At 31.4% G+C, this 12,701-nt stretch overlaps 1 protein-coding gene across 1 annotated transcript in view; it reads right to left on the bottom strand.

Moving 5' to 3' along the window:
* The window catches only part of LOC127734992 (dual oxidase 2-like), a 53,375-nt gene extending 40,918 nt beyond the window's left edge, over nucleotides 1-12,457 (bottom strand). The window contains exons 1-6 of the mRNA XM_052245050.1: nucleotides 12,304-12,457; nucleotides 8,508-8,597; nucleotides 4,147-4,308; nucleotides 3,417-3,598; nucleotides 2,655-2,883; nucleotides 769-935 (exon numbers count right to left, since the gene is read on the bottom strand). Of these exons, the coding sequence (XP_052101010.1) occupies nucleotides 769-935; nucleotides 2,655-2,883; nucleotides 3,417-3,598; nucleotides 4,147-4,308; nucleotides 8,508-8,597; nucleotides 12,304-12,382 (909 nt within the window). The 5' untranslated portion in view covers nucleotides 12,383-12,457. The remainder of the gene's footprint in view (nucleotides 1-768; nucleotides 936-2,654; nucleotides 2,884-3,416; nucleotides 3,599-4,146; nucleotides 4,309-8,507; nucleotides 8,598-12,303) is intronic.
* Nucleotides 12,458-12,701: the final 244 nt, after the last annotated feature.

Below are 12,701 nucleotides of genomic sequence, written 5' to 3'. Positions count from 1 at the left end.
TTTGAACAACCAATACGGAGCTGAGATAGGACACATTCCAATTTCATCCATTCTTTATACTTTTAGCAAAAACATATTTGCCTAATGATTATGCTAAATATAAACTGACTTCAAATTCGAATGACTCCTAATGACGTTGAATTTATTAACTCGTATGCACTATTCAAACCTACCAATTACAGCCAAATAATTACATTACATGTCTTTCTCGTTTTTTATATAGATTAGACCGTTGGTTTTCCCGTTTGAATGGTTTTACACTAGTAACTTTTGGGGCCCTTTATAGCTTGCTGTTCGGTGTGAGACAAGGCTCCGTGTTGAAGACCGTACTTTGACCTATAATGGTTTACTTTTATAAATTTTGACTTGGATGGAGAGTTGTCTCATTGGCACTCATACCACATCTTCTTATATCTATATATGTTTCATTATAATACGTTATTTTGATAGGCTAACAGCAATCTCGCGTCATTCTGAAATTAACCTTCATTTCAAAATGATATGTAACATTCATAATGACAAGAGCTTCCACAATAAAGTGCACAGGTAAATAAAAGAAAAACTTGATAGAATCCGTGTTTTCATGATCCTAGCAAAAAAATGCAATTATAAGTATTGAATGCTTCTTTTGGTAATTTTATAGGGTTGTAAAAGCGTTGACCGTGCGCACTTTTATAGAATGAAGCGCTTCATACAAAATGTACTTCGGTCAACGCTTTTACACCCCAATAAATTTACAAAAAGAAGCATTCAATTCTTAAATATTACCTGATGGTAAGCTATCACTAGCCTTCTTGCTTCATTAAACAGTGCTTCATCGTTCCAATTCGGGTGCTCCGTTTCAAGTTCTTTTGCCACATAATTATGCCATCGAAAAAATAAAACGCCGAAAGTAAGGAGAAAGGGATTCTCAAAACCACGTGGATTTCCAATTCCTGAAAATATATATTCATTGTAACTTACATGATAAATAGTTTGACTACATAAAAATGAAATACACAATTCTCTACTAAACATTTATAAAAATTAATTATTAAAATTAAACCTCTCAAATAAGTTTATATTCATATCATTGACAGCTGTTGTATAGAAAACTTAAAAAAAAAAAAAACAATTATTTTTTTTATGTTCTGTTGAAAGGAAGCTTGCCTAACAACTTCTATTATTAATTATATTAAATCTGTACAAATTAGCGCAATTGCAAATAAGATTGTCTATTATAGAATACATTGAAGTTACTTGTATGTTGTAACAATCTAATATCATTCATATTATAGTTGTAATTTTTCTTTTGTGAAGTTTATTTTAAACCTAGACACACAAAAGTTGATGAGCACGTTCAAATTAAAGATTACTTCAATGAACTAATCATATGATGATGCAAATTAGTATAAACGCAAGTCATAGTGTCTTTATAAGAATAACTTTCTGTAGGAAAAGAAAAGTCAGTCCAATTTCAGTTTACTACATGAAATTGAACAATCTAGCAACATTAATGTTGCTTAGCAACCGATCAAAAATTGGTTCTATTTTTATATTAAAAGAATACATTTAGCAATCTTTCAAGAATTGGCTTTCATCTATAGTGTTTCACTATAATAAACATATCTTTAATATAATTATTCAACTCACGAAATTCCAATTGAATCTAATAACACAACAGTTGCTTAGCAACATCCATTAAAGACTACAACTTAATTGTCAAAATTGTCAGACATCAGATTGTTTTCAAATTCAAAATATGAGCACCAACTTAGACCATGTTGAAATTTTAAATCATCTACTCGAGATCTACTCTTTATCTTTCTTTTATATTTAATATCATGATGGTCTATGCTCATATCTTTAACTTCTGATGTAGAATTCTTCACCAATCATTATCAAATGTTAGAACTTTGTCACTTTTCTTCGTTAATAATCTTTTTTAGATCACAGTTAATACAAAAAATAGCACATAATACAAAAAAAGTAGTACATAGATCGGCGACCAGATACTACAGAATTGATATTACCAACGGATTTTGATGTGGTTTAATTTTTATTGCTCGTTTGGGGCATAATGTTTTTCGGTCTGTGCGTCCGTTCGTTCGTCCGTCCGTCCGTCCGTCTGTCCCGCTTCAGGTTAAAGTTTTTGGTCAAGGTAGTTTTTGATGAAGTTGAAGTCCAATCTACTTGAAACTTAGTACACATGTTCCCTTTGATATGATCATTCTAATCTTAATGCCAATTAGAGTTTTGACCCCAATTTCACGGTCCACTGAACATAGAAAATGATAGTGCGAGTGGGGCATCCGTGTACTATGGACACATTCTTGTTTTGTTTTTATGTTGTGAGTTGTATACTGCTGTTTTGTCTTTTGGTCTTTTTTTTTTTTGTTGTTGTTTTTTTTTTTTGCAATGGCGTTGTCAGTTTGTCGTCGACTTATGGGTTTGCTTTTCCCATTGATATCTTCCGCCTCTCTTTTCCTTTCGGGATGTGATTCAACTTTAAAATTGGGGGCCAGAAATAGCCTTTCGCATCAGAACTTGTCTTTTAAGACCGTGACCTAAAACTTGTATATGTCTTTTTTCTGGTAAACAATTACATAGTTTGTTACTCGTTCTTAAGTTTACCCATGAATATAACACTACTTATTGTATACGTCAAAACTTACTCCAAAATCGGTTGACTGGTCTAAGAAAATGGTCCCTTGGAGCTGGAGGATTAGCAAAAGGAAGACGAATGTCATTATCTGCTGGAAAGCTTTCGTTTATCTTCCTACGTAATGGATCAGGGACCTTCGCTTTCAATCGTCCACCTTTAAACTCTCTTATAGCATCTGTCCATGCCTTACCAGGTCCATACATCAATGTTCCATCAATGTATGGAGTAATTTCATTTAGCTGTCGGGAATAAGGTAAGACATTCTTCAAGTACTCTGATAATTTTTGCATATTATTCCATATTGATAAATCATAGAAATCCCTATTTATACAATGATAAAGTGTCAGTTTAATTATAAAAAAGATATTAATCAATTAAAAAACAAACATTAGAAAAACAAAAATAAAGCATTGCATGTCCCTACAAGTTTAACTTTAACATAACAAACTTTCAGTCTCAAGAAAAATATGTGCAGAGAGGAGTTAATATCCTTGCAATATCAAATAGTATCAAATAAGAAAATTGTACAACAGTGTAATGTGTAGATTACGTCGATTAACTACCACTGGACCATTACATTATGGAGTAAAGCGTCTTTTATGCTCTTAACGTGATGACTTGAAACATTTGTTTTAATATCGACTTAAAGTGTCAGGGTATAGAATTTTGTCAGCTTTACTATGACAAAGTAAATCTAGATATGTTTGTTATATTGTATTCTCATATAATGACATTGTTGTAACATTTCCTTATTTTCCTTTTAGCACCAGACCTGCTGTCTCGGGTTATTAGGTGAATATCCAGTTCTAGAATCGTATCTTGTTCTTGGAAAAGGCATTTCTAAACTCTCCTTTCCTTGTAAATAGGGATGATCTGGAGGTACTGGAATGTTGAAATATTCTATAGGACAACCTGGCCGTTGGGAGTCTAAAATTTCTTCTACTATTTGTTGGCCTAAAACATTTAAAGAAGATGAAAAAACGTTTAAATTGACGATTGATTAGTTTAAAATCGACAAAGTAATATTTCTTCTGGTTTTTTTCTTTTTTCTTTTCTGCTTTCTTTTCAATGTGTGTTGTCATGCAAAAATTCTTTTCATTATAGAATATGGTTGTTTAGTACTAGTTATGCAATAATGTGTACAGCAATAAACTCTTTATTTTGCACTATCTGATTACGTACAATTCATCTATACACTAAACAAAGCAAATACTATCTTATGGAAACTGCTTCAAAATTGTTTAGTTTAACATGTTTTATCTGCTCAAATATTAATTCAATAAGGTACAAAACAGACTTCTTCAATATTGTATAAAATGGCAAAAGCAAAATTTACATAGAAATAAGCGATAAGAGAACAGATACTTGATTTGTAATGCAAAGGAACGAGGTAAAATTGATCCCCCAACATAAAATTGGCTTACACACATGTAGGTATGTGTCTGTTACAATCTTAAATCATGATAGTTTCATTAATCTGAATGGGGAAGAACTTTCTTTACCAAAAAATACGAGCAAAGCGTTTCTGCTTCTCTTAGAACCCAATCCTGCTTCTCCGTGGTGTGCTGCTTTACTGAGTTCAAAGGGATTTGGTCTGTCTGCGCCGGACGGATGGTAAACTCCATCGGCATACTTTGGTACCGACCTTCTTAGAAGCTGGCCATCTTAAATAATGTAAGCAAATACAATTATCACGTCTTGATAAAAAAAAAATTTAAGATCATATTAATTGCATTAATATTCAATGTAATGTAATACAATGCAATACAATACAGTGCGTTGCAATACAATACAATGCAATACCATGCAAAGTAATGTTGAATCCCAAAAGTCAAACGTATCTTCCTCTCTCATATGAATATCTTCCTTAGTCTGACAGATTTATTTTGATAATACTGTTTATCAGGGAAAGAATGTTAAACTGGGGTTTAATTTCCTTAAAAACTGATTAAACTACTTCTCAAAATTGATTAATTTAGTTTGATAAAGATGAAATTGAATGCCTATGTAACGAAGAAGAAGAAAGATTTTTATAAGTTTTGTTTTCTTTACAAATAATATCACAAGTTAATACATTAATTAAATTGTTATTTATTTTTGATAAACCCATCTGATCTTTTGCATTAAACTTAAGATTAGTTATAGTTATATTTCAGTTGTATATTCAAAATTTAAACAAACTGATAAAAAACTTTAGAGGTTGAATTGTTTGAGACTTCGGATTGAACTATTTTCTGTTGTTGAAAACTTGATGAATTATTCAAACTTTGCCTATAAACAGATTATTTATAATTCAGAACAGTATTTAACTGTACAAGGTATTTTGTTTACCTAAACATGCAAAGCAACAACAAAAAACATACACACAAACAAAAAGCAAACAGTTGCGCTTATATTGCTGTTCTTCATCTCAAAATCACAGTGAGGACTTCAAAGGGGAGCAAAAAACTCCCACTTCACTGCAAGTTTTAGACGGCCCCAAGCACCGGCTTGAGCGGAATTCTTTGCAAAAATAATTTGAAAAAACTTTGTAAGATGCAACACCACTCCATTTTATACTAGGACAGTGTATCATCATATATATTGAAGGTTAATAAAGCTAAGAGATCATCAGAACCATCACAAAAAAATCAATTTAAGTCCGATACAATTGAAAGAAAGATTTCAAAAAATTAAATTATGGTAATGATGAATTAAGTGTTCTGCAAAGTTCAAATTACTCAAGGCTTGAATTCGAAAGCCAAAACCACGAAATCAAGTATCCACGAAAAAAAACAATTTTCCAGAATCCACGAATATCAGTTAATACATAGTAGATGGGTGATGTGACAGAAGAATGACCAGGTGAATGATGTGACGAAAGAATAGCTAGGTGAATGACGGGAAAGGAGAGTGTCCAGGTATAATGATCCGTGAATGATGTGACGAAAGAGTGACAAGGGAAAATATATGTCAGGAGAGTGACCTCGTGAATGATATGATAGCAGAGACAAGGTGAACTATGTGACGGGAGAGTGATCATGTGAATGGTATGACGAAAGAGTAGCCATGTGAATGGTATGACGAAAGAGTAGTTAGGTGAATGATGTAACGGTAGCGTAACAGGTTAATCTTATGACGAGCCTTGAGAAACACCCGGTGAATGAAATGACGGGATAGACCATGGAAATGATAATAGCGAGAGGGTGACTAGTGTAATCATATATCAGGGGAGTGATTAGGTGAATAATATGACTGCAGAGACTAAGTGAATCATGTGACGGGATAGTGACCAGGTGAATGCTATGATGGGAGAGTGACAAGTAACCAATAATGAAGATGATGAAGACGAAGAGCATACTTGGAGATATAAGTATACATGAATATCAATATAATGCAGAATATTTTCTATATTCTAAATGTCTATTGGTAATTTTTGGAGTCCATAAAATACTTTGTTCCTATAATGTGCCTCAGCTAAATACTATGATTAAAGTAATAAATCCCTTGTTAGATGTCACATGCAACAATTAACACGTATGTTGTTCCAGGTCATTACTCCTTCTCAATACAACTTAACCAGGAAGTATACCCGGATCAATAGCCATATATACCTATACAATATATTAAATGACATGAAAACGAAATAAAAGTTAAATTGTTCATTGAAAATTTACAGCATGTACTTATCTAAAAATGGTTTTATGATATTCATAATTCTTAATATTTAATATTCTGTTAAATTGTGAATACATAAAAAATGTTCATCCTAATATATTTCGCATAGTATCACATCAGTGCTTTGATGAGCTGTCTTTTCTACACACAAGGTTACCTAACTAGGTATTGTAATACTATTGTTGTTCTGTGTCCGTTTGATGGTAGTGTTTAACGATTTGAATAAAAAAAAAGATTCTTAAGTGGACATCTACAATTTATTCAAATGTATGTCCTTTTTATAACTGTTTAGTTATATAAGTTAATATGTTGTTTGTCATTGATAAAATTTTTGAACGAGAATAAATTTATGTTTAAAATTGTCATCAAGGTGTATGCATGTTAAACTTGTCACGTGTGTGTTTTAATTTTCTTGTTTATTTTCTTCCGGGTTGTCTGGCTTGTGGGTTTTGAAGATTTGACTTTACGCAAAACAAATTTAAAAACGGTCTTAAATTTGTTTGTTCTAAGCGTTTTCTTTCTTGTTTTGCACCAATGCACTAAACCTTTGCTTTGTGTGTGTGTATGTATTTTGCTGTGCATGTACTGATTTTGTGTCCATATCCTTTGTTTTTCTATTAACCTGTAGATTAACTACTTCTTAACTCTCTAGAAACAACGTTATGCTAAAGAAAATAACACTTCCTGTATACAAATTTTTGTGTTGTGAAATAGTCTTTTGTAGTTTGAGGAACGATGCAGACTGGTGTATTGATAAAAGTTCAGCTACTGAATCGGCAGTCATATTGATATATCAAAAAGTCAGTGAATTTCTTTTTGACATCATAATGTTTTTGTCGTTTATTGTATTCGATGTTGATGGCAGATCTGTTACACAAAATGTGGCGGGTCACATATTCACAACTTTTTTTAGACTAAGGGAAATTTAGTTACTTAAAGTACTTAATATATTGTATTTACAGATGTCTAATATTGGTGTTTGTCTCACTACAATTAGATGGGTTTTTTTTTAGTTTCTTTTATGTGTTATTGCCTTATCTACATCATTGACGTACATGTATTATACCCTTTTTCCTTTTTAGTCATAGTATTATACTAACTTCCTATGAAATTCTGATTCAAGTTCAAATTCCAAATTAAACTTACTTTATTTTATTTCTTAAACACATGAACTGAGGTTGGCATGTAAACGAAAAACAAAAACAAAACAATAATACCAATATAACCACATTCATACACCCATTCTCGAGATCATGCTTTAGCCGTGAACGATGATAAGCTACTTATTGAAAACATGATCCCTAAATTCTTTTTCAGGGTGTCCTTCTTTATTCAGGTCATTACGTTTTCTAAACATGTAAGTCTTTGTCCATTTTGGACAAGTTTGATCAAAGTGGTTTTCTTTTCTTGTTTTGTACTAATGTTTAGAGATCATCTTCAATTCACGATGTAACGATATTACATACAAATGTCTATTTCACCCTATAATAGTACGCGTAAATGTGAATCCCATCAGGTTTTTTTACATTACTCATTAGAAACGTTTTTTTACGTCAACTGAATTATATATATGACCAAAAAAAATAAAACCTTACAAATAGGTAAAGTTTCAACACTCTTGTACACGGTTGTCCCCGTTCTGTCTTTTATGTATGGCCCTTTTTTTAATACAACTTCAATATAGTCATACATTTTTGACTTAGAAATCTTTTCTGCTATTTGGTCGGGTTGTTGTCTCTTGGACACATTCCCCATTTCCATTCTCAATTTCATTTTTATGAAACACAATAATTTCTGTACGTTTTCATTTTATTTCTTAACTAATACAGACAGGATTTTTTTCTGCGAAGTTCTTTGTACTGCCGCTAGTAAGGGTACTTACAATATCTGTCCACTTGAAGGTTTTTCATGCAGTAAAATTCTGCATAACATCAACATATAACTTTACTTTTGATCTGGGACGTAAATAATAAAACATTATTTCAAAAACATATGGCGTGGTCACGGATTTATTTTATTACAGCAAACTTTTAAATGTTTATGTTGATTTCTTAACATAAAGCTTTTATATGTACTATGTATAAACTTATACGTATCGACATTTTACTATGTCTGTTTCAGTTGAGATACTTTCCAAGTAGTAATGCAGTTTTTCAGGGTAAAGAGTCGCAAGCTGGCTTTTTTCGTGCAAGATGTATCTACTTACCAATTCCTCCCCAGTCAGGATGGACTAAATTATTAAACCAACCATCAAATGGTGGAAGTTCATGCTCTGGAGGAGGATCACCTTGACAGGCTACAATAAAACAACAGTTTGAACAAAAGGTTAATTAATTGATTATTGTTTGTTAAGATTCTAGTGGCATATATTTCAGGCGTATTTAATACGAAAACAAAGGACAGGATTCGCTTTTGCAGAAACATGGCCTTGAATTTCAACTTTATCACAAATTATCAAAAAGATCACAATTTTTCACTTGAATAGGTCTATTTCAAAAGCTATAATGCTGAGTAAAACAGATCTCTTCAAAAAGGTGTATAAGAGGCTCCAGAGTCAGCACATTTTTTGTGATTTTGTCAAAAACGATGGTTTTGTCCATTTTCGGAATCAAAAATTTCAGGAAAATATTTGCCCCAACCAATACGATCCAAAATGTTCTGTATTCAACAAGGGTGCAAACGTTTATGTTGAGTCCCTGAACAATTTTCAGGATCGGGGGTTGTGAATAGTACCAAAATTGACATTACAACACACTAAATGCCATTATGCGGGGCCATAACCTTGTAGTTTGTAATAAGATGTACAAAAAAAAAGAACTTAGTATTAATAATAATACCACAACTAACATTTGCAGTACTTTGGCCAGAATGAAAACAATATTAAAGTATTATGGCAAATTTAGCCCTTTGTGAACTAACTCTTTTAAACAACAGAACAATAAAGTATCTGATGCAGAGTGGGTCAATTTTGGACTACAACTGCAAAAAGAGGAAATATTTGATATGAAACCAGTGAATTTACGACGTGAAGGCAGTTTCGATGTTCATACTATTATTAACACACCATTTCAAAAGCTTCACAACAGATGTATATTATATAAGAAATTAAAAAGAAATTCGTTTTTACCATTTTGTTTGGTTATAAAAGTTATGCTAATTTTTACAACATATAATACTTGTTTCGATAAAACGACTTCGTAATAGTTTTTTAGTGTGCAATGGGTTTTTAAAAGATTGCATTTCTTTATCTTTTGTCATAAGTAAAATATGTAACAGAAAGTAGACTGTTGTCTGTATGCATTTACGTCCGCTTTCGTATGGTATCAAAAAGCCTTCCATGTAGAGCGATACAAATTGAGGAGGAAAGCTTTATTCTTTTGTTTCCTCATGTTATTTGTCAAAGCTGAAATCTTTCTGTTCTTTATTAGTTTCCGCGTGAAAGTATTATCTAGTCTATTCTCTCTGATTAATCCTCACAGTCGCAAGTGTCACCAGGGGTTCTCCCATTCGGCAATACAACCCATACAAACGCATCCACGCCTTGTAATAATTAGGAAGTTAAATATAATGTCTCGTGTATAAACAGTTCCACGCTCTTTGATCCCTTGCCAAACTTTTTGCGGGGCATGTAGGTGGATTCAACATTTCTGTCCTTATCAATATACCTTGTCGTTTCTGGTGGCAGTCTTATATAATTACTAGCCCTTCAACCGGACAGAGACCCACTCTGCAGACCCTATATTTGACACTGGGCGTTAACCAAACAATTATCAATTAATCATTTATCTATCATGCACTTTAGAATATTAAGAAAGTCATACATTAACGCCTTATGGTATCAGGTGTTATTGTCTCATTGTCAATCATACCAATTATACCACATCTCCTAATTTTTATATGTATCCTAAAAATAACAAATGAACTTTGACTTTTAGTAAAAATAATCGTGAATGAATTAAAAGGTCATTGAGAAAATAACCTATTGAAAAAGTCACAAGTTACCGAAATATCAATTTAGTGTTCAAATTTTTATAATATTTTTCATATAATAACGTGTTCTGATATTTGAACCTATAGAATGATAATTTGTCTCTAAACAACTCTTAACAAACAAAAAATCAGTTTCTAGATTCATCTCAGTGTCCACACAGACTCAATCAAAAAATTTTGAAGGTATGTATCTATATTACTTCGATTGAGGAGAACGTCAAGTACATGTCTTATTTCATTAAAACAGTCATAAAAAATTTACACATCATCTATGTAAAATGAAAGTTAAAGGGTTTTTCACAGGTAAGCCAATGATTAACGTCTTAAAGAAAAATGTTTTAAAGAAAATAAACATTGTATATACCAAACACTTTATTGCAAAGTGTATAATATTTAGGCTATCTAAGATATAACAGGGAAGTAAGCATAACATTGTCAATATTTGGACTGTTGTTATCAGATATTTTTCAATCAAAATAAATGATAACTTAATATCATTTAAAGGAAAACATCCCTACTATCAGTGCTTCAGATTGAAATTTGTAGAATAAACGAATATTATTTACATGTATATATATATATTATGCATATTTCTTCAATTGGACGGTGTATATTTTATCATGATAAAAAATATTATATTCATATTTCATAAATCAATGTAGCATTTTAACTATAATTTACTAATATTGTAACAAGGAATGATTGAATTCAAAAGGTGGGCTCTAGAGGTTTATAAACTTTAGTTTCCAGCATAATGTTCGTCAATTTCTTACGTGATTAAAAACTATGGAGAAAGTGGCGCGCCAACCACAGAAACTCTCTCTGGCCCGTTAATGGTCAATATATTTATCAAGCTATAATGCCTTTTCGAAGTATATTTTCTAAAGGAGTGAATACTGACTTAGTCGTTTTTAATAAAAGATTTTCATTAGAAAAATAACGAAATTAGATGTTTTCTTCAATTATTCAAGGAGCCCCGGTGGTAGCACTAAGGTTGTCGTTTTTAACCCTGAAAATGTGGTAGATTGTTTACTCCACTCTTTGTTGACTATAGGATTGCCAATTGTCCTGTCGTAGGCCGATGGTTTCTCTCCGGGCACTCCTATATCCTCCGCCAATAAAAACCAATAAAAAGCCAAAAGTGTTGAAAGTGGCTTAATACACCAACAATCAATCAATCAATAGTAAAGAAACTGCACTGCAATGGGCGTTCACCTTATTTATATTGTGGTTATATGTTTAAATCTAAACACTTATTGTTTATTATGTAATCTTAACTAAGATTGTTTAAATTTAAACACTTATTGTTTATTATGTAGTCTTAACTAAGATTGTATTCGGTAATCCAAAATGACTGAAAGATTTAAAAGGCTAACTATCTAATAAGATCTCGTTTAGTTCGCAAGGACGTTTAACGAATATCAACTATAACATTTCTTTTTCTAAGTATTAGAAGTTACTGGTTTAGGATAAGTATAAAGGCGAGGAAGTTATTTTCAAGTAACCAAAGACAGAAAAAAAAGTAATCTTAATGAAGTCGGGACTTTGAAATTGAAAAACTTACGTCAATACTTTATATATACACTTAATATATCTTAATGTCGTGTATTCTGAAGGCGCTAGTTTAAAGGGTCAAATGTTGTAAATTCTCAAGAGTCAATTTCAGTAATCTTATACGTTTTATGCTTTCTGATTATTCATATATATCTATATAACATGCTGTACTCTAGTTTTTTTTAATAATGAAGTAATAGCAGTAAAAGCGGCTTACAAAGGAAATAAAGATGCTGTCAGTTTTCTTTTAAAAAAAGCGGACATGTATCAATTCAAATTTATTTGCTAAAACTAACTTTCAGAAATATGAAATGAAAAAAAAACAGGTTGAACATTTTGCCAAATATAAGTATGATAATTTTGAATATGTACATACAAATATCTATACAATCAGATATACATACTTCCTATAATTAAAAAAGAAACTGTAAAAATAATATTGCCATTAAAAGCCTTACCTGCCAGTGGAAGAGATAGTAGAAACAGGAAAATTTGGTAACTTGTCATTTGTAATTTTCTCTTGTGCAGAAAATACATTTACAAACTTATATCTGCACTTTTGTCAACTTTTTGATATACCTCACATATGAGGAAGTTATTTGTGAAACCACGTGACTTGAACCGAATGGAATTTACCACAATGAAAAGGTGTACAATCACTTTATTTACATTATATTCAAAGAAAATAAATTTACCTATAAAAAGTGGATTTTAATTTTGATAACAAAAAAGAAGTTAGTACTTAAAGTTTGTTAAAATATTTGACATATATCAGTGATTTGAAAAGTATTGTTAAAGTTTGAAACTGTTGCAGTATTACCTGTACTAATACTTTGGAACTGTTTAATTGTTATGA

This window comes from Mytilus californianus, unplaced genomic scaffold (genome assembly GCF_021869535.1).
Source record: "Mytilus californianus isolate M0D057914Y unplaced genomic scaffold, xbMytCali1.0.p SCAF_3, whole genome shotgun sequence".
In the NCBI taxonomy this organism is placed as follows: Eukaryota; Metazoa; Mollusca; class Bivalvia; order Mytilida; family Mytilidae; genus Mytilus; species Mytilus californianus.
This window is presented reverse-complemented; position numbering and strand designations above follow the sequence as displayed.